At 28.8% G+C, this 27,519-nt stretch overlaps 1 protein-coding gene, 1 non-coding gene and 1 pseudogene across 2 annotated transcripts; all 3 read right to left on the bottom strand.

The window, feature by feature from the left end:
* Positions 1 to 206: 206 nt before the first annotated feature.
* Positions 207 to 1,271, bottom strand: LOC118446445 (soma ferritin pseudogene; annotated as a pseudogene).
* A 620-nt stretch (positions 1,272 to 1,891) lies between these two features.
* LOC118446563 (soma ferritin-like) lies at positions 1,892 to 4,246 on the bottom strand. Its single transcript, XM_035877374.2, has 3 exons — positions 4,112 to 4,246; positions 3,666 to 3,890; positions 1,892 to 2,200 (listed from the first exon to the last, which is right to left on the bottom strand). The coding sequence occupies exons 1-3, from the start codon at positions 4,208 to 4,210 to the stop codon at positions 2,015 to 2,017; spliced, it is 510 nt and encodes a 169-aa protein (XP_035733267.1). The 5' UTR covers positions 4,211 to 4,246; the 3' UTR covers positions 1,892 to 2,014.
* TRNAA-CGC (transfer RNA alanine (anticodon CGC)) lies at positions 2,377 to 2,448 on the bottom strand. The gene has a single exon. It is a non-coding gene; the product is annotated as a tRNA-Ala (tRNA).
* Positions 4,247 to 27,519: the final 23,273 nt, after the last annotated feature.

A 27,519-nucleotide genomic window follows, 5' to 3' on the forward strand; every position in this document is an offset into this window, starting at 1 on the left:
TGTATTATCGATTATAACCAATTTTCATATATAATTTTACTAAAGTTTTTTTCAATATATAACGTGGTTATTACTTTTTCGTAGTTATATATATACATACATACATATAGATACACACACCATATATATATATATATATATATATATATATATATATAATGTCATATACAGTAATAAAAAAAGAATATCACAAAGGATAAACGATTTTATCCATTTACTTTTTCATTTATCTTAAAACGCCATTTTTTTTTAATTACATTAAATTCCGATGATACATGATTATCAAGTAAATCCTTATCGAAAACAAAACGTGCCAATGCTTGATCACCTATGCCTGATAAAACCGTTACGAATTTCGCCATTTCATTGACACTTTTCATTTGATTTTCCATAAAACCTGTGATAATGAAATCACTTGCATTCAAGTCACCATGTTTTTCAGCTACCGTATTGACATCAACCAATTTTTCGCTGACTTCTATCTCGAGGGCCAATGCAGTCTGTTTTTTGATTATGTTTATTAAATATATGTATATATGTATTTATATATAATTAGATAAGATTATGGATAGAATCGATTATGGGAAAATGATTACTGTTTTTGTTATGTATATCAATAATTACATTAAAAATATAATATATTGTATATAAATGTTTACTTTAAAGGCATGAAGAGGGCATTTCCAATTTGGATCAACTGGTGGTAAAATCGGACATAATATTACTTGACCACCTCGCATTTTAACATAATCGACAAATCTTAAAGCATGCTCATGTTCTTCTTGATGCATTTGCATGAAATATGATTCGCAACCTGGCAATGCAACATCTACGCGCCCAAAATATGCCGCCTTTTTTGTATATTATATACACATATATGTAAGGGATAAGTGCAAAATGATGAGATTGTTTCTCTTTTTTTTTTTCCATGTATGGTTTGTAATTGTATTCTTTTCTTACCATAGATAAATAATAATAAAAAGCTTTAAATTCAGCATTTATTTGTTTATTCATAGCAGCTTCGGTTTCTTCATGAAATTTAAAATGAGCTCTTTTCCCGGTCGGCCATTCAAGTGGTTTGTCGATACAGATGGTACTGTCGTCGGGTAATACTTTTTTTGAATTTTCTTTCATGCACGTTGCAATGAAATTTCGTTTAATATTAGTATTGAAAAAATTGCTAAAAATTGTTTTATTATTATAAAAAGGACAATATCTTTTTCTTCTTTTTTATTTATTTAAAAACTTACTTGGAAGATAATTTGTCATTTTTAATTTGATATATTTTAATTTTGAGGTTACATAGATAGTTATATCTTCGTAGTAACGTTGACAACATTTTATTATTTTTTTTTATTACGTAAATTTAATTCTCGACATTTGTTTAAAATTTATATTGTAATATCTGTTACATTAATTTTGCACTTATACTATTTATTCTTTTAAATACATTTGTGTGTGTTGATCTTATAATTTTCTTATATTCCATCATTATGAATTATGATTAATCGAATGAAAGCAAAAGGCATGCGATTGGCATTTTTTCATATGTCATAGAATCATAGATAACAATGATATATGCATTTCTATTTCTAATTTCTCATTTTATGAGTAAGTACGTGCATACATCCATACATATATAAATACTTATACAGAGAGGACCAAAAGTTTTTAGATGATTTTAAAAATCAATTACTCTTTTTCAAGAGACTTTTTTGGCTTAATTATTTTTATTTTTTCAAATCGTGAAAAAATTCTCGGCCTAGTAATATTACAATTTGATAAAAAAAAAGAAAAATGTACCTAACAAGTTTAGAGAAAAAATAATTTTTTAAATCACAGGAACTTTGGATTTACTCTGTATATATACATATTACATATATATATATATATATATGTATATGTATATATATATATATATATATGTTAAGATTATAATAACAGAACTTATTTATCTACGTGATGTATTTGAAAATTATATTTCGTAGGGAAAGAAAAACTAGAAAATGTCATTTCACTCTTTCATTTCCTTGTCGAATACGTAAATCCCAAGGCCATCCCCCACCAATTCGAGATTTGTAACGTAATCGGCAATTTCCTTGATCGAGTCCACTTGTTCTTGAAGAAATTCTGTCTCCAGATAGTCCATAAAATTTGCATCGGAATGTTTTCCAGCAATGGCGTGTAATTCCAATAGACTCTAACAAAAGAAACATGTTATAAATGTAATAATGAGATGATTCGTTCTTTTTCTCTTTTCTTTTTTTTTTATAGAAATGATTAAAAAATAAAAACATTGTAAGAAAAGAAAAAAGAAATTTGTGACAGGAGAGAAGGTAATATAGAATTAAAAAAAAAGAAAAAAAATTTGGTCGTTGGAGGAGCTGGGATTTGAACCCAGGACTTTCCGCATGCGAAGCGGACACTCTACCACTGAGTTACACCCCCTGTCTTTTATTGTTTTAACGTAACTTAAACTAACCATGTTGGAAGATTTTCAAATCGCACATCGCAATAATAAATGTTAATCGAATTAACTGACATGCATCGTAATCTCCAAGAACGCACCGTCACTTTACTTCGTAAAGAGAGAGAGAGAGAGAGAGAGAGAGAGAGAGAGAGAGAGAGAGAGAGAGAGAGAGAGAGAGAGAGAGAGAGAGAGAGAGAGAGAGAGAGAGAGAGAGAGAGAGAGAGAGAGAGAGAGAGAGAGAGAGAGAGAGAGAGAGAGAGAGAGAGAGAGAGAGAGAGAGAGAGAGAGAGAGAGAGAGAGAGAGAGAGAGAGAGAGAGAGAGAGAGAGAGAGAGAGAGAGAGAGAGAGAGAGAGAGAGAGAGAGAGAGAGAGAGAGAGAGAGAGAGAGAGAGAGAGAGAGAGAGAGAGAGAGAGAGAGAGAGAGAGAGAGAGAGAGAGAGAGAGAGAGAGAGAGAGAGAGAGAGAGAGAGAGAGAGAGAGAGAGAGAGAGAGAGAGAGAGAGAGAGAGAGAGAGAGAGAGAGAGAGAGAGAGAGAGAGAGAGAGAGAGAGAGAGAGAGAGAGAGAGAGAGAGAGAGAGAGAGAGAGAGAGAGAGAGAGAGAGAGAGAGAGAGAGAGAGAGAGAGAGAGAGAGAGAGAGAGAGAGAGAGAGAGAGAGAGAGAGAGAGAGAGAGAGAGAGAGAGAGAGAGAGAGAGAGAGAGAGAGAGAGAGAGAGAGAGAGAGAGAGAGAGAGAGAGAGAGAGAGAGAGAGAGAGAGAGAGAGAGAGAGAGAGAGAGAGAGAGAGAGAGAGAGAGAGAGAGAGAGAGAGAGAGAGAGAGAGAGAGAGAGAGAGAGAGAGAGAGAGAGAGAGAGAGAGAGAGAGAGAGAGAGAGAGAGAGAGAGAGAGAGAGAGAGAGAGAGAGAGAGAGAGAGAGAGAGAGAGAGAGAGAGAGAGAGAGAGAGAGAGAGAGAGAGAGAGAGAGAGAGAGAGAGAGAGAGAGAGAGAGAGAGAGAGAGAGAGAGAGAGAGAGAGAGAGAGAGAGAGAGAGAGAGAGAAGAAATAATACAGGTGAAAATATATCGAAAGAATCGTTGTCGATACACATGAAATAAGAAATATTATGTATACACATATACACGCACATATGCACATTTTTTTCTTTTTCCTTTTTTTTCCTTGTTTGGTACTAAGGAATACAATTTAATTCGTACGTACCTCGTTAACTTTTTGTTCCAATTTCAATGCTTCAGTCATGGCATTCTTCGCAGACAACCAATCATTTTTCGCCGGTGCTTCGATAGCCGTAAAAACAACATCGCCGCCTCTTTTGTTCTGATACGTTAAAAATTTCATTGCATGTTCGCGTTCATCGTCGGAAGATTTTTTGAAGTATTTATAGAGACCCGGCAATGCGACGTCGCTTCTGTCGAAGTAGTACGCCTGAAAATGATCAATAAATGCTAGACGACTCGAAATTACAGAGACGACTTGACATATAACTTTACTTTACGCAAATGTTAGTACTTCATTGTTAACAAAAAGGGATGAAATACTACAATGTGTAATATCTATTCACTTCTGCCCTTCCCCACGCTAACCCGAAAAAACAAATGAAAAGAAACAAAAATATTTTAATTTATAATATATTAATTGTTATATACCATGGACAAATAGACGTAACTTGCATATAATTCCATGTTGATTTGTTTATTTAATCCTTCCTCGCATTCCTTATGAAAATTTTGTCTTACCAGACTCATGATTTCGTTAGACTTTTTATTTTTCCTTTTAATTACGCGTTAAAAATGTATATGTATGTCTGTGTATATGTAATATTTAATAATTTCACGTTATCTATACTCTTTTAACAAAGGACACACTTTGTCAGTTTCTTTTTTCAAAACAATCTGCAACGAGGTTACACATGAACTGCAGGATGGATGAACGTTTGTAGGCGATTGCGCATTCGCTATAGATAAGTAACATATGTCTACATATATATTTTATAATATATATATTAATTGTAGATAGAACCTTGACAAAAATAACAAATTTGTTTACAAACAGATTTTACGTTTTGATATTTTTATCGACAAACAGAATTAAATATAACATCTAGACGACAATTTTAAATTTGTAAAGAATAGATTTAAAACACTAAACATATATTTTTTTGTTTTCTTTCCTATTATTCTCTTTCTTTCTTGGCTTCCATTTAAATTTTAATGTCAACATAGGTGTACTTTATCGACGTAATAATAATTTGCCTTGAACTTCATGGTTTCGTATTTTTTTTAGAAGCCGTTAATATATTTAATATCAATTACTATGTAATTGTTTTATTTAACTTTTATTTCTCATATTAAATTATTTTTGCATTGCATACAATTGGCATAAATAAATTGCATCGGCCAATCAATTGTATTCGAGAATTCTTATAGGTCGAGCAATGCTATTGGTTATCGTACAAATAATGTTATAACATGTTTATTTATTATGAATATAATAAATATTTTTAATGAAATAGAAATTAGTTTTTTTAAAAAAGTTATAAAATATTAGTTTTCTTTCTATTTTTATTGATTTCTATTTCCATGTGATTTATATCCGTACTTTTACGCAGTACCGAGCATAATGATGTCATGAAAAAGAACGTCAAATTAAAATAAAGCGATTGAAGCGCTAACTAGCAATTCAGTTTAAAAGTTTCGTTTTTTCTAACCAATGTGAGATTACAGAGTAGAAATTTAAATGCGTTAGAATATTTATAAAATATTATATCCAAAGAGACTATTGTCGATAATACAGTGACACTATATAATAGTTCTAATATCCGCTAGAGTTCGCTGAATGAACTGGAACGAACATCGTATATTTTTGAATTGTAATATTAACATTTTTTCAAATTAATTTTTATATTGATTATAAGACGATAAAAATTTGGGAAAGTATAAATTTTACAGTGGTAAGTTTTATGTGTAAAATTTTTATACTTAGAAAATATATATTATTCCTATCAATCATATATTTTCTTGTTAGACAAACAATATGGATTAAGATAATATGATTGATTTCGAAATTGTATTTATTTTGTCAAATTTATTGAAATTTAAATTTTTCGAATTTATGTATAAAACTTTCTATATATATAAAAACAGAAATTGGAAAGTATGATTTTGTATTATTTATGTACTATCTAAATAAAAAATATTAAGCAGGATCGTTTCTCATTTAAAAATAGAAAAAATGGGTCGCGCGAAAAAGTCGGAATTCGAAATCTTTAGTTTTGTGATTTAGAATAGTTTAAAATAAATCAAGTTTTATCGTATATTCTTTATATAGCTTAAAACTTTAATTTTAAAATTTGAAATTTTCATGTAAATTTTATTATAAGAAATATAAACTTTAATTATTTTGTTGTAAATTTTAACCCAGTATAAATTTTTGTTGATTATAAAATATCTAAAATATCACTATAAACTATTTCTATAAACTTTCAATGATTATTCTTCTAAAATGTTTCAAATATTTTATAGTACATTCTTATGTATTTATAGTATATTCATGTTCAAATGACACTACCATAAATGTTTTTTTACTATGAATAGAATAATTTATCTATATATTCTACATAATATTTTATACATATTTATAGAATATTCCATAAATATTCTAATAAAATATTTTATAAACATGTTATTATTTTCAAAAATCGCTGAATTAATTTCATCTTTTTTACATGAAAAACAAAAAATTAGTTAGAAAACAATATAACTTGAGAATTCTAAAGTGGTAATATTATCTGTTAACTGATATTAGCAATTTTTTAATTTGAACATTTATATAGTATCAATTACTGTTGTATTTTAAATAATTCGTTTTCCTTCTGAAAAAAAGAATTTAATTGCTTTTGAAAATAGATGACTCTATGCTGTTTAGAATAACTGTAATTATTTAAACATATATTAAAGAGGTTTGTATGCTATTAAATAAATGAATTTAATCGACATTTTTTTTATTTAAAAAAATAATTAAAAATACTATTTTATAATCAACTTTCATAACTCCATTTCTTATGACATTTGTTATATATATTTTTAAATTTATATTTTATATTTATTATATTTATATTTATATATTTTTTGGTAATATTCCATATATAGTTTTTTGAAATTGCAGAAGAAAAATCATCATAATATTAGGATTTTTCCTGGTATTGATTCATTTTCTGGAAAAAAAATAACCAGGCTGATTGATTGGTTTATAAATAACCAAAATATTGTGCCGAAATATAGTGCCGAAATCAAGTTAGTTATATTTTTCAATTTCCGAATATTTTTGTAAGTCACTATACGTGTGTAGGCAAAAATAAAAAGAAAGTAAAAAAACTAATAAAAAAATTTTTGAATTGTACTTACTCCATGCTTAATCGTGTTTTATGAAAATGAATAGTATTAATAAAAAAGAAGGATAATTGCCTCGGATTAAAACGATGTTTTGACGCACGAATAATAGCACGCATGTACATACGTTAAAGAAGTACCACAACAAAGAATAATAATTACGAATATGGTTGTCTAAATGTATGTTCGTTGTGCATATGATTTTAAGGGTCCTTTTACAATTAATCTAATTCCAATTTCTTATTACAATTAAAATGTGCAATAAATATATTTGATATAGAACATTCCAAGAATGTTATTTTCTATTACAAATATATGATTTCCGATTGTAATATGCTATGTATGTTCGTATAATATTCGATTCGAATTTTCCAAAATTAAGAACATTCGTAATTTATAAAAATATTTATGAATATTATGTGGTATCTTGATAGTATCTAATTTAGAGAATTAAAGATTAATATCATGTAATTATATTACATCATTCTTATACATTATTATTTCGTTATATATTTATAATATTTCTATATATGTATATGTATATCTTTGCTATTAGTTTTAATCTTATTTAGATCATGGACTTTTATTTATGGCAACTAACATATATCATTCTAATATAGTGACAATAATTTTTGTTATACATAATACTCTAACAATATAATATTTTTTTATTTTTATGAGTTTGTATTATAATTGAAAAGAAATTCAATGAATTCTAAATTAAAATATAGTCATCGAATTCTAAAAAATAATTTTAGAAACACTATATAATAGATAGTAAATAGAGATATAAGAAAAGTATATTAAAGGTAAAAATATATGCATCTTGTTTTAAAATATAAACGTGATGCGACAAATATGTATATTACATATAAATATGTATATGACATATAATACGAAAAATAAATTTAACATTATCATACAACCATGATATATTATTATTCAATATTCAAATAGATTATTGTAATATTTTGCGAAAGATATACAGAAAATAATATTACGAAACATTATTTGGATAAAATAATTTATCATGAAGAAATTTATCAAATTTTACATAACTTTTGAAATGGCAAATAGTTTTTTCTCTTGAAGTAGATCAAAAACATAAGATTTATATTTTTCTTCTTAGCCAATAGGTCGATGTCGAAAAATCTTTTTTTTTTCTTTTAATATTTAATAATAAGAATTATAATATCACACACGATAAGTCTTCGATCTTGGTGGAATAACGTTGTGCCGAAGTGAATGTCGAAGAAGTCAAGTCGATAAAAACTTTTATGTTTTTAAGATTCTCTTACAGCAGTACACCACATTTCCACCGACGTATCGACCTTGATGTTCCATGGAAGCCCCATCATAGCCGCTGTCACACGCACAAGAGTCTTATGTCTAATCTTGTGCAGTGGCCAGCAGCTGCATTAGGGTCCAATAGTATTCCTTGATCGCGTGTGATAAATGTTTTTCTCGATCTTTCGTTTCCCTAATTTCTATTAATTTTTTTTCTTTCTTTTTTTAATTTTATTTAACACTGTACTTAATTTTTCTTTTTGATTTTTTTTTGTGAAATATATTTTGTATAAATGATATAAATATTTATATAGAGATTTCTATAGAAATTATACAAATTTTAAATCAAATATATCTCTTTATCACGTTTAATTAAAAGAAACGAAAGATCGTTTAACATTTAATCGATTCCTACGATCAAAATAATTAATATAAATATAGACAAATTTTGTTCGTTTTCGAACATTAACAAAAATTTCCTAATTGATGTCTAAATTTCTTTTTTACTTTTTCTCTAACAAGTACAAATTTTTGTTCATTATATAAAGTTAAAAGAATCGATGTAAATTAATTTATAATTTTCTTTCTTTCTTCAGATATATATATATTTTTTTTATATATAAATATATATATATATATATATATTCCTTTCATATATAAATATATATATATATATTCTTTTTATATATAAATATATATATATAAATATATATTCTTTTTAACAACGCGATCATGGACATCAGATATGGTATTAGAATTAGATTAGAAAATATTCGCGTTATAATATACCTTATAAAATCGATTGACATCTTTCAAAAGTGTTCTGGTATTCGATTGGAAAGAGAAAATGGTCGGTGAAGGAAAGGGGAGAAAGTAGAGGTGAAAGGGGTTATTAGGGAAAGATAGATACATAACTATACATAGAATCTACGTATTATATATGTGTGTATATATATTATAGTTATATGTGTGCACGGTGCGAGAACATTTTTCTTTTTACTAAAAGTAAAGTAAGTCGGTAAAAGACTATAGTGTGGGTGCTTGGACATCTGCTGCTGACTATATAGCTTCCCTAGAATGTTTCAATTCGAATACAAAATTCAGTGTCTTCGATCTTTTTATACTATGTATGTTGGACTTACTAGAAACCTAGTGTCGTTTGCATATATCACCGACTTTATACTAAACACTTTTCATCCTTGATATTTTTTTTCATATTTGTATCCTTGCTAATATCTGATTTAGCAAAGGAAGAAAAAGAGAAAAAAGAAGAAAAAAAGAAGAAAATGATCGTAGATCTTGGTGCTCCTTTTTCCCTCATTTTTCCTTAATTTTTTATTTTCACAAGTCGATTTGATTTGATCTTTAATTCCCCTGTTTTTCCTCAACATTTCAACCGTTTACAATCCAAGAACGATTTCTTGCCGACCATCCATGATGACGATCGAAGATCCAACGTGCACGTTGAAGTTTTCAGAAGAAATTTATCTTCTTTTGAACTCAAAAGAGATCTTTCGAGAAAGTTATATTCGAAATTTTTCACAAATTTGTATCCTTTTCTTGGCACTTTGTGCGTACAAACTTTACGTTGAAAAAGAAAAAAAAAGAAATAAAAGAAAAAATAAAATGGAGGAATTAAAGAAAAAGAAATAAAAAAAAAAAGATAATGGAAATAACAAATAAAAAACAAATAAGTAGTGACCCTGATGAAAATCTAAATGTTTTAATCGGAGACACTTAAAAATCGACGATAGTAAAAATTATAACGAGACACTGCACGAACAATAAATCGATGAAAAAGAGAGTTCGCACTCGTTACTTCCGTTGCACCGTTCGAGCACAACTGCCGTTAGTTTCTTAGTTCACCCTTCGTTATATACTAACACACCACGTGGTTACCTAATCCATCGGCCAATGAAATTATGGCTTTAGAAATAGGGGACCAATGATTGTTCGGCTTTAAGCTCGCAAGACACGTGTTTCTTCAGAAATAAGGGCACAGCTAGTATTACGAGCAAAATCGTATTTGCGTTAACCGAAGTCAGACACGATCGAATTGCATAGCTCTGACATACGTTCCATACATATCTACCGAATATCCAATTTTTATTTTAGTATTATTTTTATCCGCTTATTTATCTAAATTTCTTCTAACTCTTATTTATTTTTTTCTTTTTTATCTTTTTCACTGTCCACTTTTTTCCGTAACATGATTTCTATCTATTGAAATAATTCATTTTTTTTCTCTTTTTTGTTTTGTTTTGTATACTTATTACAATAATGAATTTTGGTTCATTCATTAACAAGTCTCGATAGTGTGTGTGTGTGTAATTTTTCTTTTTTTTTGATCGTCTCCCTTATGATCTATTTATTTGTTCATTTTTTGTCTTTTTTTTTTGATAATTGCGTTAACAGACACTAGTTTAATATATTTTGATGTTGATCGTGTAAGTAAACGAGTCATCCAAATATTTTATTATATAACTCTGTCTTCTGACCCGACTAATGCCGTCTGGCAGTGGTGCCGTTGGTGGTAGTGTTTAATGATATTGTGAAGAGGTGAATCCTTAAAACGTACCCCACATACATACCGACGTGAAGCAATTACCCCGTTCGGTAAATAGTGGGATCCGGCATTAGGACGACCTAATTTTCATACCTGTCTCCCTGTCTGTACTCCCTGTGCAGAAACTAACTCGACTCACATGGAATTCTTCTTTTTCATTTTTATTCCTTTGGCATAGTTATGCATTCCTTTATTTCCTTCTCACAGAGAAATATTAAATCATGCTTCCTTTTTTCCTTTTACAATCTGATATATTACTTCATGATAATTGATTTGAAAAATTAAATTTTTGTTATTTTTTATTTTCAGAGATAGAGAAAACTTATAGAGACCTTTAGAATATAAATAGACTTGTCTGATTATTATAATACGATTATGTGATCTGTTCGAATAGATCTAATACACATAGATCGATACACATAGATCTAAGTCATATTATATATATATATATATATATATATATATATATATATATGTTATATGTTATATTAATAGTATATAGTATAAATATCTTACTATACTAATAAGTAAATATATAGTATAAGTATGTGTTAATAAATGCTGATATAATAATAATACTATTTATTATACTGTATATATATTGTAGTATTTATTTATGTAGTATAAGTATGCTAGTATACTCTACTAATTGTAAATATATAGTATAAGTATATTATTGTACTACTAAGTACAATAAATACTTAATGTATCTACATATAATCAATTATATTATATATATATAATATAATTGATATATATATATATATAATATATATAATATAATTGATATATATATATAATATATATATAATATAATTGATATATATATAATATATATATATACGCATACATATAATAATATCCTTTTTTAAAAAATTATGAACATCTTATTACTTTATAATTTAAAATAAAATAAAATATATAAATCCTGAATATATATATATTTTTTATCTTTTTAAAATACAAATAAACATTTCAACAATTAAGATTATATATTATAACATTAATATGTTCGAATAAATATATATACTTATATAAATGAAAGTCTATATATATATATTTCTTTTTTTTCAAAACTTTTTCATCCCTTTGATTATACTCTGACAGAGTAAGACAGAAAAAGAGAGGGAGAGAAAGAAAAGCGTAGCAAGGTGAGATAGGAATGCGTTAGAGTGGACACGTTACGCCCCTGCCAATATAGAAAGAGGGTTTGAGAGGTATACTAGGGGGTAACACTAGCCGAGTAAGCTGCAAACACTTTTTAGGATTCAAGGCTTAGCACCCTTGGCTCAGGCTTCGCCCGTCTGCCTGGCCCAACCTGCTTCTTTTCCACTGGCTGTTACTCAAACCTCTTTCTACTTCTTCTTTTCTCTCTTTAAATCATTATAATTTTAGATTCTCATGAATTCAATTAATCATCATCTAGTTTTATAAATTCCAATACCTGTTTATAAAATTCTTAAAGTCGGGAGTCAATTATTAATTTACTCGAATCGATTATTAATTAATAATAATAATTGATATGTTTTGCGGAAAAGAGAGAAAGAGAGAAAGAGAGAGAGAAAAAGAAAGAAAGAGAAAGAAAGAAAGAGAGAGAGAGGGAGAGAGAAAGAGAAAGAGAAAGAGAAAGAGAAAGAGAGAGAGAGAGAAATATGAAATAGTAAAAGTAATTAAACTGTTGGATCAATTTGTTACTTACAATTTCTTCTTTTTCAATCTGTAGTTGATCTTCCTTTTGATCCAATCAAAATTCGTCGGTTATATAGGTACCCATCTTAAGTTTATGTCATATTTCATATCGCAAATTTACAATGAAATAAGACAGAAACATAAGACGGCTTGCCTATGTTATTTTTTCTTTTTTTTTTGTTTTCTTCTGTCTTCTGCCTTCTTTTTTCCTTCTTACTTCTTCTATATCTTCAGTTTTATATATCATACAATTTATATTTTTATCTTAATATATATTATAAATTAGTGTTTAATATCATAGAAAATAATGATCTATTCGATGTACGTTCATGGATTATTTTTCAAATAAAATTAAAATTTCATATAAGTGATATGTTATGGATTCAAAAAGATTTTTATTTCCTACGCCATTGTCTATAGAATCGGTTATACGATACAGTGTATATGGGCAACGAACCACAAGGGAGCTCTAAAAGATTGGTATAACGTGACAGGAGGGTTGACAAGACGAAGTTGGGATTTCTAATTGAGAAATCATTATTAATAAGATATAATTTTTGTTTTCTTATTTTTTACTTAATTTATAATTTATATTCTGTCTTTTTTTCTCTCTTTCTCTCTCTCTCTCTCTCTTTCTCTCTCTTTCTCTCTCTCTCTCTTTTTCTCTCTTTCTTTCTTTCTTTACATAGATACACACATCTCCTAGTCATTAGATACGAAAAAGTAAAAAATTTCAAATATATCATTGAATATTCATACAGAATGGTCTAAAGGTTTCTAGGTAATTTTAAAAATCAATTCCTTTTTTTGAAACTCCTTAGGTTAACTTTCCTTTTTTTTTGTAGATTATAAAACTACAAGCCCAGCTCGTAGAATTACAAAGCCTAATTAAATGCTTAACGGAAATGTAAATAACTTTTAAAATCATCTAGGAATTTTTGGTCTACTCCTGTATAATTTTATTCTAATGTTTTATAAAATTATAATACATACGTAAAATAAAATAATAAAAAGGAAAAACGATCAACGATTAATTCTTATGAGTAAGATATATGTATATGCAGATATGTAATTAGGAACAATTAAAGGATATTATTCTTTTTTCGCGTGAAAATACGTTCGTAGAGCAATAGCGTAGGTTCTTCCGGACATAAAGTTGCATAAGAAGCCTTAAATATGCCTGAGGTAAACGGGATTAATCCTATCTACCCCACGGGAAGCCTTGTCAATTTCATTGGCGTAGAAATATCATATGTTTTCTTTTCTTTTTTTTTGTTTTTTTTTTTTCAAGGATCAGTAGATCTTGTGAATGTTTAATGATCTTTAGTTTTCACATTTTATAACAGTGATTTATTTCTTTTTTCTTTCTTTGAAAAAATATTTAAGGATCCTTTGATCTTCGAATAGATTCTATGAATCTCCAAATCAGATCATTAAAAATTTATTTATTCATCTCTCATTATATATATATTTATATATTTTATATATATATATTTATATATTTTACAGATTTAACCGATAGATTTTGTTATTTGCAACGGTGATTTAATCATTTTTTGCAAAAATATGATAATATTAATCGATCCTTCAATTTTTCAATATACTCAAATTGGTTCAATAAAGATCTATTTATTCAATTTTCCTTATGTACATATTTATTTATATATATTTCATAGTTTTCGATAGATCTTTGTATTTACAATTGATTTATTTATTTTTTTTTTTGCAAAAATATATAATATTTATCGATCTTCAAATAGACAAAAATTAAATCATAATATATATGAATATATATGAATATATATATATGAATATATATGAATATATATATATATATATATATATATATATATATATATTGTTTTATATATATATAAAAATATAATTTTTTTTCTATATATATATAAAAAAGAAAAAAAATACGATAAAATATAAATAAAAGGAAGGAAACAAAAAAAAGAAGATATACCAACGATGTGGATATATCCATTCTTTACTTACTTAGTTTCAAGTAGAATAGTCATAGATTAGGTCAGACATGGCGATAGTTATCGATGTGTCTAAAGATGTCCTAAGAAATCGTCGTGGGTCATTACTCTTTGAATAATACAATTCTTTATCACGTTTATCGATACGTAATCCTGTAGGATGATTTTACCAACATATCAGAAACGTTTGCCTTCCGCTGCATTTACCAATTTCTGCACTATCCAACCACTGTACACTTACGTGTGTCCAGCGAACTCTTATCGACCTACCTCGGTATTACAGTTTCGTACCAGTTTCCACGTTTTTTCCTTCATCTCTTAGAGGGAGAAGGAGAGAGAGAGAGAGAGAGAGAGAGAGAGAGAGAGAGAGAGAGAGAAAGAGAGAGAGAAAGAGAGAGAGAGAAAGAGAGAGAGAGAGAGAGAAAGAGAGAGAGAGAGAATCTCCTTTATTTGCTGAAATCACTATACGTATTTATTTATTTATTTATTTCTTCTTTTTTTTAATCGAAATTTTCATTATCCAATATTTGTTTGTTTTTAATGAATTTTTATTTGATCGTATTACTATATATAAATTTATAGTTATTTTATTGTTTTATTGAAAAAATGTATTTCCAATTTTTCATTTACGATATTAATCACGTTTACCTTATTTAAGATATTTTAGAGGATTTGTGAAATATACTGGATGTTATATCTGAATTCAGATTCGAACCTAGTACGTTCGATTCAAGCCCTTAACTCGATATTCTCACGAATAAGTACTTAAATTAGAAATGGTAGTGTTCATTTCCCATAATATTTATGATGCAATTCTACACTTAATTGATGGTAGATAATGGTGATGATAATAATAATAATTTATGACGTTATGGTATGATGTCGATGTTCGTCATCATCGACGACAGATATTTTCTCTCTTTTTTCTTTCTCTAATCATCGAATATATAGCTGAACCGATAATGATAATGTCAATAATTGCATTACATTGATGACGTGTTAAAATGTCGCTTCTGACGACAATGTTAGAGTGCAATAGGCTTGCGCTAGGGCAGTGAACTCATTCTCTTCTATCTTGAAAAGGGATCGTACGATATATCAATAAAGAGTGATACATACGTAAAGAACCTAAGCAATATAAGGGATGAAAATTGAAATGGATGAGAGAGAGAGAGAGACAGAGAGAGAGAGAGAGAGAGAGAGAGAGAGAGAGAGAAAGAGAAAAAGAAAAAGAAAAAGAAAGAGAGAGAAAAGAAAGTTTTGTTATTTAGCTGATAAATCGGCCCAAGTAATACTGAAAGCTACTCAATCTGAAACTGAATAAATGTAGTTCGAAAATTTGTTTAGCCAATTAATTTGTTCAGCCATTGATCAATTTTTTCTTTCCAATATTGGTTGCACTAAAAAAATTCGAAGAAGTCGTTTTAGTCACAATAAGTAGTTCGAAAGTTATCTTTAAAATAATTATAAGCCTAAAATGATATTATGATATGATAGTTATAATAATTGTATAGATGTAAGAGTTGTTCTATGGGTTGGAAATTTTTTTGCTAAATAAAGATCACAAAATTATGGTATTCGTACTATGTTTAATTAATTTTTTATCATTTTGGGAAATGATAGGTTTTTGTATAACCTGATCCAATTAACGTTATTTTTAGATTATAGATAATATTTTGAAAAAATAATTTCTTTTTGTGAATTATTAATACTTGACTTTCTATAATCTAATTTTGTTAATCCATAAAAAATTATGATATATGAGAATTATAGTATTATATTTAATATAGTGTAATATAATTATTTAATATAGTATTATAATTTAGTATAGTTATCTATCTATTTATTATAGTATCACAATTAATATTAAGAAAAATTCAATATAGTAATAATTATAACAATTGCAAACTATATTAAATATACTATTACTAGTAATATAATACCCTATTAAATATAACTTATACTTAATAAACATTAACAATCTTGAATATGTAAATAACAATGTTATTTGTGTGGAATTTTTTTTTTAATTAAAAAAACTGGATTTATATTATTGCTTATTAATATATGATATTAAAAAAAAATGTCAACAATACCTATTAGTAAATCCAATACATATGTATGTATCTACATTATGTAAAGTATGTATTATGTGGTAGATAAGCCTGGTAATAAAAATATCAGACGATTAAATTTTCCTTTGCACCTAGCTCAGACCTTTGTTACGTCGCGTTCGTAGCGGGGTCGTTCGTCGGGGGTGGTTCTATAAATAACGCGCGTCACCTTCCGTATAGGTATTCGGGTCAGTAGGAGAGATCGTGAAGATGAGCCAAGGGCGACTTATTTTTTGATCTTATGCGAAGAAATTTTTTTTTCTTTCTTTTCTTTTTCTTTCCTTTTTTGTGTTTTTTTTTCTTTTCTTTTCTTTCTTTTATACAATTTTTCCCCTCCAACTAACGTCAACTAATTTTCTATCAGATTAAATTTTTATTCTTTACTTCAAAAGAATTTTCGTTCAAAGTTTTTTTTTCTTTTTTCTAGTATAGGCTGGAATCAAAAGTTCTTAGATAATTTTAAAAAATCGATTACTCTTCTTTTTCGAGTACATTTTAGACTAATTCTTTTTTCAAATTGTAAAGTTACAAAATTATAGAAATATTTTGTAATCCAAAAAAAAATTTAATCTAGAACATCTAATTGAAAAAAAAGTAATTAATTTCTAAAAGCACTTTAGGAATTTTTGATCCACCTAGAAACCTTTGGTTCATCTGTTTAAAAAATATTTGAAAATAAATGTAATAATTTTAACCGTTAGAATCGCTCGTTAGAATAAAATATCAATGTCACAGGATTTGACATTCTTCTTTTGAAAATGTCGTCGAATAAACGTACGGTTGAATTTTTTTTCCTTCTTTCATATTCCTTTTTTTTTAATATAAAATATTCAAAAATAGAAACAACAACTTGAACTATTAGGATGACTCATCCAGGAGTGATATCGATATCACAAAAATAGTTTTAAGCAAGGAATTGAAGCGTATAGAGAGTAGATTACATGCCTAACGAGGACTAAATGCTCGAACTATAATTAGTATAATCATTGACATTTCACTTTTTTGTTTTTTCTTTTTTCACAATTCACATGATTATTCTTCGTTAATTATGTTATACAATACTAAATAGAAATATATTATTTAGAGAATTATTATCGTTCGAAATGTATATTATATTATAATTTTATTTGTATAAAAAAATTAACCTAAACTTTTTCGAAGATTAATAGTAATCGTGAGAAAGAAGAAAGATATATTTTTTCTTTTTTTTTTTTGTTCTTTCGTCTATTTTCTCGTTGTAAGAACTCGAGAAGACGCGAAGATCTCATAGGATGACCTACTTTTTCTCGCGTATCCCATTGACCCGGGATGGGTTGCCAAGCAACGGCACACCATGGTACCCATCCACAAATCTTACGGTAAAAGACAATGATTTCTCTATTGTGCTTCTATTTTACTTTGCAAATTTTATTTGTCGTTTCGATCATATACCACGTACTGTTTCTTATATTTAAAAAAAATTTTTTTCAATAATATTAATACAATACGCAAAAAACAAACAAACAAATAAACAAATAAATAAATAACTGTGTGTATATATATAAAAAAGAGAAGAAGGTTGATTTAAAAAAAAATCAATTTTTTTTATACTCGCTTTAAGAGATCATATTCTTGTACAGAAAAATAATCCTAATCTAATAAAACGTAGATAAATACACTTATGCACTCGAACATTCGCGGATATAATAACGTATTAGATAACACTTAGACTTCCTTGAAACGAATAATCGAAAGTGGACTTCTTGTTCGATAGAAATACTTTGGTTGTCGCGTGCCTCCGATTTCACTTTATCTGTCTCTCTCTCTTTCTCTTTCACACACACATACACACACTAAGAGAGACATACACATACTGTTTCTTTCTCTTTTCCAACCTTCCCTCTTTCAGATGCATGTCGTTGTCGTGGCTTTTGGTGGGGAGAGATTGTGAATGACGCAAGTCATGGGATATGTAGGTCATCAGGTCATGGTACTCCATCCTTCCCTGGAATTCTCTTCAATGGGATTTTATTTATGAAAACCTCGACGTTATTTAATCCCGAACCCAATCTCTCGCAAATTTTTATTCTGAATATTTCTTCTTTCATCCCCTTAAGAATCTTTCTTTTATCTTTTGTTAATAAAATTTAACATAAAATTATCGTTCGATCTCGAAAATTTAATTAATATTAATTTATCGAAGGATGTTTCATTTAAGAAAGAAGAATTTCTTAAAAGAAAAGGCTCAATAGGATTCGATGTTATCTGAGAGAAAGAGAAAAAGAAAAAGGAAAAAAATTGATTCGCGAAAATGTTGTAAATCAAATACGATGAGAAGGAGAGAGGAGGGAGGAACGGTGGAGGTGCGGGGGATGAATATAACAACTCCTCGAACGTGAGACGTAAAGACGATCTAGATAAGCACCTTTATGAACGACCTACTTTAAAAAAAAGATCGAGCGACGTCGATGAGGTCGAAACTCGAGGTTCGAGGTAGATAGAAGATGATGATAGAATATATATATACACACACACAAACATATATATATATCGTATAATATTTAAAAAATGTTGAACGAATAAGAGTGTCATATCTATTGATTATAGATCAAGTTTATTCATTTCTAACATGCTATGGTCTTGTTATTTTACAAAGTGTTAAATACTTTTAAAGAGGAAGGAAATGATGAATGATATGTCTATGGCGTATGGAAGAGGATAGTCAAGACAAAAGAGAGAGAAAAAGAGAGAGAAACAGATAAAGAGAAAAAAAATATATATATATGTATAAAAAGAAAGAGAAAGAGAGAAAGAGAGGGGCGACCTACCAGATCGGGCAGCCTTGGAAAACTGGGGCTTTGAACCGGCATGCACCCTTTCGCGATGACTATTTGCACCCTCCGCAAGCAGTGGCGGCGACAATAGTGGTGGTAGAAGAGGAGAGAGCGATGGAGGAGGACTATGAGCGGAAAAGGGAAGTGAGGTGCAAGTGCATATATAGGTTTTGCCCCGTGACGTCAACGAGCTCCTGGCCAATCCTGCAACTGCATTTACCGACGTCATCGCCTCCCCCGACGTGACGTTCATTTCAAGGAAAAGGGCGAGGAGAGTCGAGGGGCCAAAGGAGTAAAGCAGGACTGGCCGCAGGATGACGAGAGAGGATGAGAGAAACGCACCATATTTTGACCCAATTAACGACAGACTAAACGAAAACCGTGAAAATTTTTACTTATTTCCCAACTTTTCGATATTTCTAAAAGGTTTAATATTTCCTATTTTTTTCTCTTTTTATTACGTAATCGATCATTGTTGATTTATATATATATACATATATATATATATATGTATAAATGTGTGTGTATGTGTATGTGTATGTATATATATGTATATATATATATGTATATATATATATATATATATATATATATATGCATATATACATATATATATTTATATATGTGTATAAGCATTTCGATCTAAGGACGACAATAATCTTTCTCTCTTCTATTCAGTTTTTCTTTTTCTTTTCTCTAATTTTTCTTCGAAAGGAAATTCGTTTGACAGCGAATCCGCAATGCGTCGTTATGGTCGCATTCGATTATAAAAAAAAAAACAGAGACTTTTACTTAATCCGTAATTTTTGTTCAAGAAAATTTTTATTTTATTAAAAATATTCTGAATTAGATTTATAAATAGATTTAGATATTAATTGACGAATAAGGATCGGTAATCGTCAATAACTGATATTCGAATGTCGATCTATTGAAGGATGAGTTAAAAAAGTTCTGTATGCGTTCTCTCACGATTTGAAGAAAAGACTGGCTACGTGATTTTCCGAAACGTGGGCGGCTCGTCTGCCGAGTATTCTGTGTGGGCGTGTGTTTGGGTCTCCCGATCCTGCCACGTGTTCGTTCTTTGAAATAGTAATGTACTGTACGCGGTTATTCTATGAATTGATTTAAAAAAAACAAGACTTTTTTTTCTTTAAATTAATCAAAAAATTAATTATCTTTTAAGAACAGAAAATTTTTATTTATACATATATGTGTAAGTGTATGTGTATCTATTTATATATTATATTACAATATTATAGAAATAAAGAACGTTAGGAAGGGAGTATAGCGACAAGAGTTAAAAAAACCTCTAATAGATATCTTAACACATTTAGAATTGTTCCACGGTATTTGAATGTTTGACTTACCCATGTTTAGAAGAGACGAGATCCATAGTAGTTCACCTTCGATATATAAAATTTCTCTCACCAAATGCAAACCAAATAGTTGAGAAAAAGTGGAAAATCTCGTTGGCAGTTTTCGAGGAACTTCCTTCTTTCCTTTCATCCTTTCATCCCTTCCTCCTTTTCTTCCTTCGTTATTTGAAAAACGTTGAGAGTTCGACATCGATAGATACAAATCACAATACTCTTTAATCAATTATTTCGATTCATTTTTTTAAATTACAAATAATTACAATAAAAATTATTTGTTACGTAAAAAGAGTATATTATCTACTTAAGGATATATCAAAGATATCTAGGTAGGATATATATATATATATATATATATATATATATATATATTAATACATATATATCTTTTTTTTTAAAAGATGTATCGAAATATTAAAAAAATGTTTGTATCGTTTAAGAGACTCTTTAAAAGTCTTTGAGAAAGAAATAAAAAATTAATAATTAGAAAACAGAATCCGTGTTCAGCTTCAAAATTGTACGACGCGCGTCTCAGTGGTCGAGGCCGAACTGCAGTCGGGCCAAAGTCCGATGGAAGTCAGCGAATTTCCACTCGGCGGCCGAGGCTAGCGAGTTTGAATGGAGCTATCGTCGGATTGGTGGAAAACTCGGTGACGTCATTGCATTGATTATCCCGCGCGCGCCGCACCACGTGGCCCTTCGACCCACTGTCTCTCTCTTCTGTCTCTTTCTCTGTCTCACTCTCTCATTCTCCCTCCTCTTTCTCTCTTCCTCTTTCTTTCTATCACTCTCTCTTTCCTCTCTCTCTTTCTGTCTTTCCCTCTTTTTCTCTCGTTCGCTCTTTCTCGGTTGCTCTCTCACTTCGTTGCCAATCGCTCGCCGAAAAGGGTCAAAGAAGTGGATGTAAGCGTTTTTTCTTCTACGTATCTTAAGGTAAATCAGGACGAAAAGAGAGCCGAGGACGTTTTGATAAACTTTCGACAAAAGTTTTTGGTTTCGTGTCTGACATTACGTTGATTCTTTCCACTTCAATTCGATCAATTTGGTTCTCGTCTTTATCAATAATTTTTTTTTATTATTTTTCTCTTTTTTTATGTTTTCGATTGGTTAATAAATTTATAGTTGATTTTTGTATATTTATTATTGACTTTGTATATTTATTATTGTTGTATATTTATTATATTTTTACATTAAAATACCATATTTATTTTCGTTAAGACATTATTTTATATAATTATATTATTTAAAGTTAATTTAAGTTGTTGTTAAAAATAATATTTTTAATTTCTGTCATTTTTAGTATATGTCCATAAATGTAGTCGTAATATCTCTCACAATTTTAGTTATATATATATATATATATATATATATATATATAATATGACGATTATACAAAATGATGTAATTAATTTATCAAATCACTAATTTTATATAACGAACATATATTAAAATATTCCATAACATATACATTATAAATATATTTTTACAGACAAGATATTATTAATAATATATTTTTATACATAAATCAAAAAAGAAATATATATATCGTTATTTATTTTATTTGTCATATCGATCGAAATAATAAAAATTTTATAACGAAGGAAGGGATCTTGGATCAATTAGGATTAGGTTTTTTCAATTTTCAATTGAATTTCGTCGAATTTCGCGACGTGTTGCTTGATCGAGGATGGTTTTCATCTCCTCCACTTCCTTCATCTCCTCCAATCAGCTCCTCCTTTTACTCGAGGTGGAAGCGCGGGAAAGCCGGGGGCTGCCGGGTGTTGCCGAGGGCTGCTGGGGTTCCAGGTCGATGCACCCCTTTGCTCGCTTGCCAACGGCGGTTCGACGACCTGCCTCGTCCCCTGACGTCATTCGCGTGCACACCACGTCCCTTCCCTTCCTTTCTCTTCTCATCCCTTCTCATCCCTTTTCCAGATCAAGCGGCGAAATCTTCAAGCTTTTAGAGTCCGCCATTTCTTTTTCTCGATTCTTACTCGATTGATCGTCGATCTTTACTTTCTTCTTTTTGTTTTTTTTTTATTTTGTGTTTTTAATAAATATCGCGAAAAAATGTAATACGTTTTGTCGCGACTGTGATCTCAAATGTGATCATATTCTGATCGATTATAAAATATCAGGAATTTCTTACTTCTTGTAAGATCATTGACCGTGATCTATGTATGAATTATTTTGCTTTTAATTTAGATCAAGAATTACAAATTTTCGATGCTTTGTAAGAGCAAAGTCAATGATTTTTGAATTATTGTATCAATTTCAATCGATATCATGTATTACAAATTCCTCACATTTTTTAAGATCAAAGTTAATAATCTATGAATTATCTCATGTTGATTGCTATCGATATACACAATTATAAATTTCATAGATTTTATAACATCATTAATTATGATTTATGGATTAGTGTGTGTTGATTTCGGTCAATATCATAAATTAGAAATTTCGTATGTTTTGTAAGATCATTGAGTATGATCTACGTATTATAGTACTTATCATTCTGATAAATATCAAGCATTAAAAATTTCAGGGCTTATGAAGTGTATCATTTTTATGTCGATCTTTATTTTTTGTTCATTTTGGCATAGAAAGCAGAAAAAATTATAGTACAATTCATAAAATCTTCGACTACGATCAATTTTATTTATATTTTTATATCGATCAATTCGAAAAATCACAAATCACTAAATTTATAAATTTTGTATGGATCTTCACTTGTTCATTAAAAAAAAAAAAATCCCGTACATTTTCTAAGATCATCGACAATGATGAAACAAAAAATTTTATCTATATTTTCATATCGTTGGATATAAAATATCACAAATCTCTGAATTTATCAATTTTTCATGGATGGCCGCTTCTTATTCATTTCAGAAAAAAATGTGTCCATTTCGTAAAATTATCGACTATTATCAATAAGAAATTCATCTATATTTTCATATTGGATTTATCATTTTTATATCAATCTCTACTTGTTCATCTTCGCAAAAAAAAAACGAAGCAAAAAACCTCGTATATTTCCTAAGATCATCGACAATGCTCAACAAAAATGTTTTTTCATAATGATCGACATAAAAAAATGAATATTTACTATATTTTCATAACGATCGATATAAAAAAATATGAATATTCACCGTATTTTCGATAACAATGGATATGAAAAAAATGAATATTTTTAGTTTACCTGTCAGTAAGAGTCGATAATTTGTTTCTGACGTAACACAGGCACGCGACTCAACGCAAGAGAAGAAAGGAACGATAACGTCGTCGAGCCTAGCGGAGTCGTTATGCATCGCACCGTACTGCACCGCACCGCACCGCACCGCACCGCACCGCATCAATCGCATCGCATTGCATCGCACCGCACCGTACAGAAAGAGAGAGAGAGAGAGAGAGTGAGAGAGAGGGAGAGAGAGAGAAAGAGAGAGGAGTAGGGGATGTAGGGTGCGCGGAGCAAAACTGGGTTACTGGAGCTTCATTCACATTACGCGGCCATTCATGAGATTTGCTAACCATTCGGTTTTCAAACATTTCTCACTTCTTTCGACTTTTTCAAAAATGTTAAAGCAATTCTAAATTTATTATTTTGTTTTCTTTATAATTCAACCAAAATTTTTCGAAAAAGTAAAGATCAAACAGATATTTTTAACCAGAAAATTTTATTATCTTTATTCGTCTGAGCCTCGAATTTGAAACATTATTTTTAAACGATCTAATTTGAATTAAATCTTATTTTACATAATCAATGTATAATAATAATAATAATAATAATAATAATAATAATAATAATAATAATAATAATAATGATAATGATAATAATGATAATAATGATAATAATAATGATGATGATGATGATGATGATGATGATGATGACGATGATGATGATGATGATGATGATGATGATGATGATGATGATGATGATGATAATGATAATAATAATAATAATAATAATAATAATAATAATAATAATAATAATAATAATAATAATAATAATAATAATAATAATAATAATAATAATAATAATAATAATAATAATAATAATAATAATAATAATAATAATTAATAAATATTATAAATAATAATAATAATAATTATAAATTATTAAATTATTTATCAAATTTGTTAGAAATTAAGAAAAAAAGTTTATCTATTCAATGTCGCGTACTTTCAATTAATGTTTCGAAAAAAAAAACAGAAGAAAAACGAATGAAACATATGCAAATAAATAAATAAATAAATAAATAAATAAATAAATAAATAAATAAATAAATAAATAAATAAATAAATAAATAAATAAATAAATAAATATTTTTTAAGTAAATTTATTAGCGAGATAGTGATAAAGAGATCTTTTCTAGATCACTCTAAGAAGGAATAAGTATTGTTGGAAAGATGTTGGTTCTTCTGGTGCTTCATTTTTTCAATGAATCGAATCGTTCACGTCTAAGTAGGTATATTCAAGGAAAGCCGATGGGGTGCTTTAACCTCGCGGCCTAGTTTGCATCCCCTGTGACGTCACGTCAACGTCATTGCCCGGGCGAAAGTAGGTCAAACGAACCCAGCCTGACTGCCGGAAGGCCGATCGAAGAGTTTATTGAGAAATTCCCATGACTACGTCGTCGATGTCCATCGATACTCGCTTACGAGAGCGATTAAGAGAATCTGAAGCTTCTTATTTCTCTTTTGGATTTTTATAAAAGACAAACTAAAAAGATCGATTGGACGTTGTTCTATATGAAGAGGTCTCATCCTGCTATTTTCTAAAAGAAGATATCTTCTTTTAACACTTATTTTGATAATACGAATAAATATAACGTTAACGTTATAAAAAATTTTATCAAAATATGAAACATTATTTAATCATTGAATATTATAGATTTTATTAGATCTGTTGTTAGGACATACATTCGGAAAAATAAATGATATATATTTTTTGAAAGTGAATCACAAAACTGATTTTGCACAAATCCCAATATCTAACATAGATATTATTCAAGAAATAATTTTTGATTAATAAATTGAACGGGATACCCATTTCAAAATCTCTAGTAAAAATATGACTCGAAAATAAATCACAAAGTATTGACCTGACCTTGTACAACGATATCTTTACATATCTAAATTATAGTATTATATTATAATAAATATACTAATATATCTTTACCTATTTAATACAATTATTAATATATACTTTCAGAACATAATTATTGATTAATAAATTCGACGGGATATCTATTCAAATATCAAATAAAAGTTACCGTTCGGATGTAAATCACAAAGCAGATCTTGCATGACATCTCTACATATTTAATGTATGATATCTATCGAATCATTTTTTCTGTCTTATCAAACATATTCATATTCGATCAATAGAAGATCAGCAAAAAAAATATATATATATATTTACAATAATTTCTTACACATATATATCTACACGTAATAATAACACTATTATAATATCAAATCAAAGTTTTATAGTAGTAATGTCTGTAGAAACATGTATAAGTATACTAGAGTAAAGGGGGTGAAATAAAAGAGGGATGCAACGAAAAAGGAAAGAGGGGATAGGAGAGGAAGTAGAGACGAGCCGCAAAAGGGGAATCGCGGTTAGGCGCAACGACACTGCTCGGTCGAAGAAGAGAGAAAAGTGGTGTTGGTAGTGGCGGTGGTGATGGCGGTGGGAGTGGGGATGAGTGGGTGGAAGACGCGGTAAGAGAGGAGTGGTCGGTGATGGTTATTTTTAGAAAGTAGGTTACCCATAAACCCTAGTTTGTCCCGTGACGTCACGGGATCGTCGTCGTGGCAACAGGAACGCCAGTTCAATCACCTTCGGTTTACAGCCACCTTTTGGCCCCCACCATTACCTTCCTACCAACCCTCCCCCTTTTCTTTCTCTTTCTCTATCGCTTTCTCTCTCTCTCTCTCTCTCTCTCTCTCTCTCTTTCTCTCTTTTTGCTAGTTCTTAACGGGGGAGTCGGCAGCTTCGTTTTACCGACGGAATAGGTTAGAGGTTACGATATCGCGGCGATCAACGTCGGTGCGTCCATGTTTTTTAATGTTCTTTTATTACACATACGCGCACATACACATGTATATATTATTCTTGTATATATTATTCTTGTATATAATATTATCTATAATATTGTTTTGTGAGTAATATTTTTGCTTACAAAATGGATAGGACTTTTTAAATAGATTTAACGTATACATATGTGAACGTGTGTGCTTGTATTTAATACATATTTATATATAAGGAATATATGTGTATATGGAGTATTAGTAACATGTAGTATACAAAACTGTATTATTAATAATATATTGTGTATATTATTTCAATACTTCTAATTGATTAGTAATAGATAATATATAATTAGTACTATGATTCACACTAATTTTTGTTTCTTTTTAACTCTGCTTGATAATAATATATATATATATATATACTTAAAAAAAACCATTCGATCATTTCAAGTTCAAATTCATTCATATAATATAATAGTAAATATATTAATGAAGTGAAATTAATAAATATAGAAATATTTAAATATTTATTCGATGATTACTTTGTTAGATTATGTTATATAAAAAATTTATTTACTTTATCTAAAAATAATGTATGTGATATATGTTATAATCGTTTCGAATTTTTAAAGGTATAGGAGCATAATGTTTTTAAATCAATTTTCATAACTTTCGCCATCTTTTAACGAGAATGTTACTCTAGTGAAACGTTGTTTCTCTTTACCGACCGTTGTCTGTTTTAGCTACTTTTACTACTTGCCCGATCAAATAACGACTCCTACTCCTTTGGCCGACCAATA

This window comes from Vespa mandarinia, chromosome 9 (assembly GCF_050613455.1).
Source record: "Vespa mandarinia isolate Hongniang chromosome 9, ASM5061345v1, whole genome shotgun sequence".
Taxonomy (NCBI): domain Eukaryota; kingdom Metazoa; phylum Arthropoda; class Insecta; order Hymenoptera; family Vespidae; genus Vespa; species Vespa mandarinia.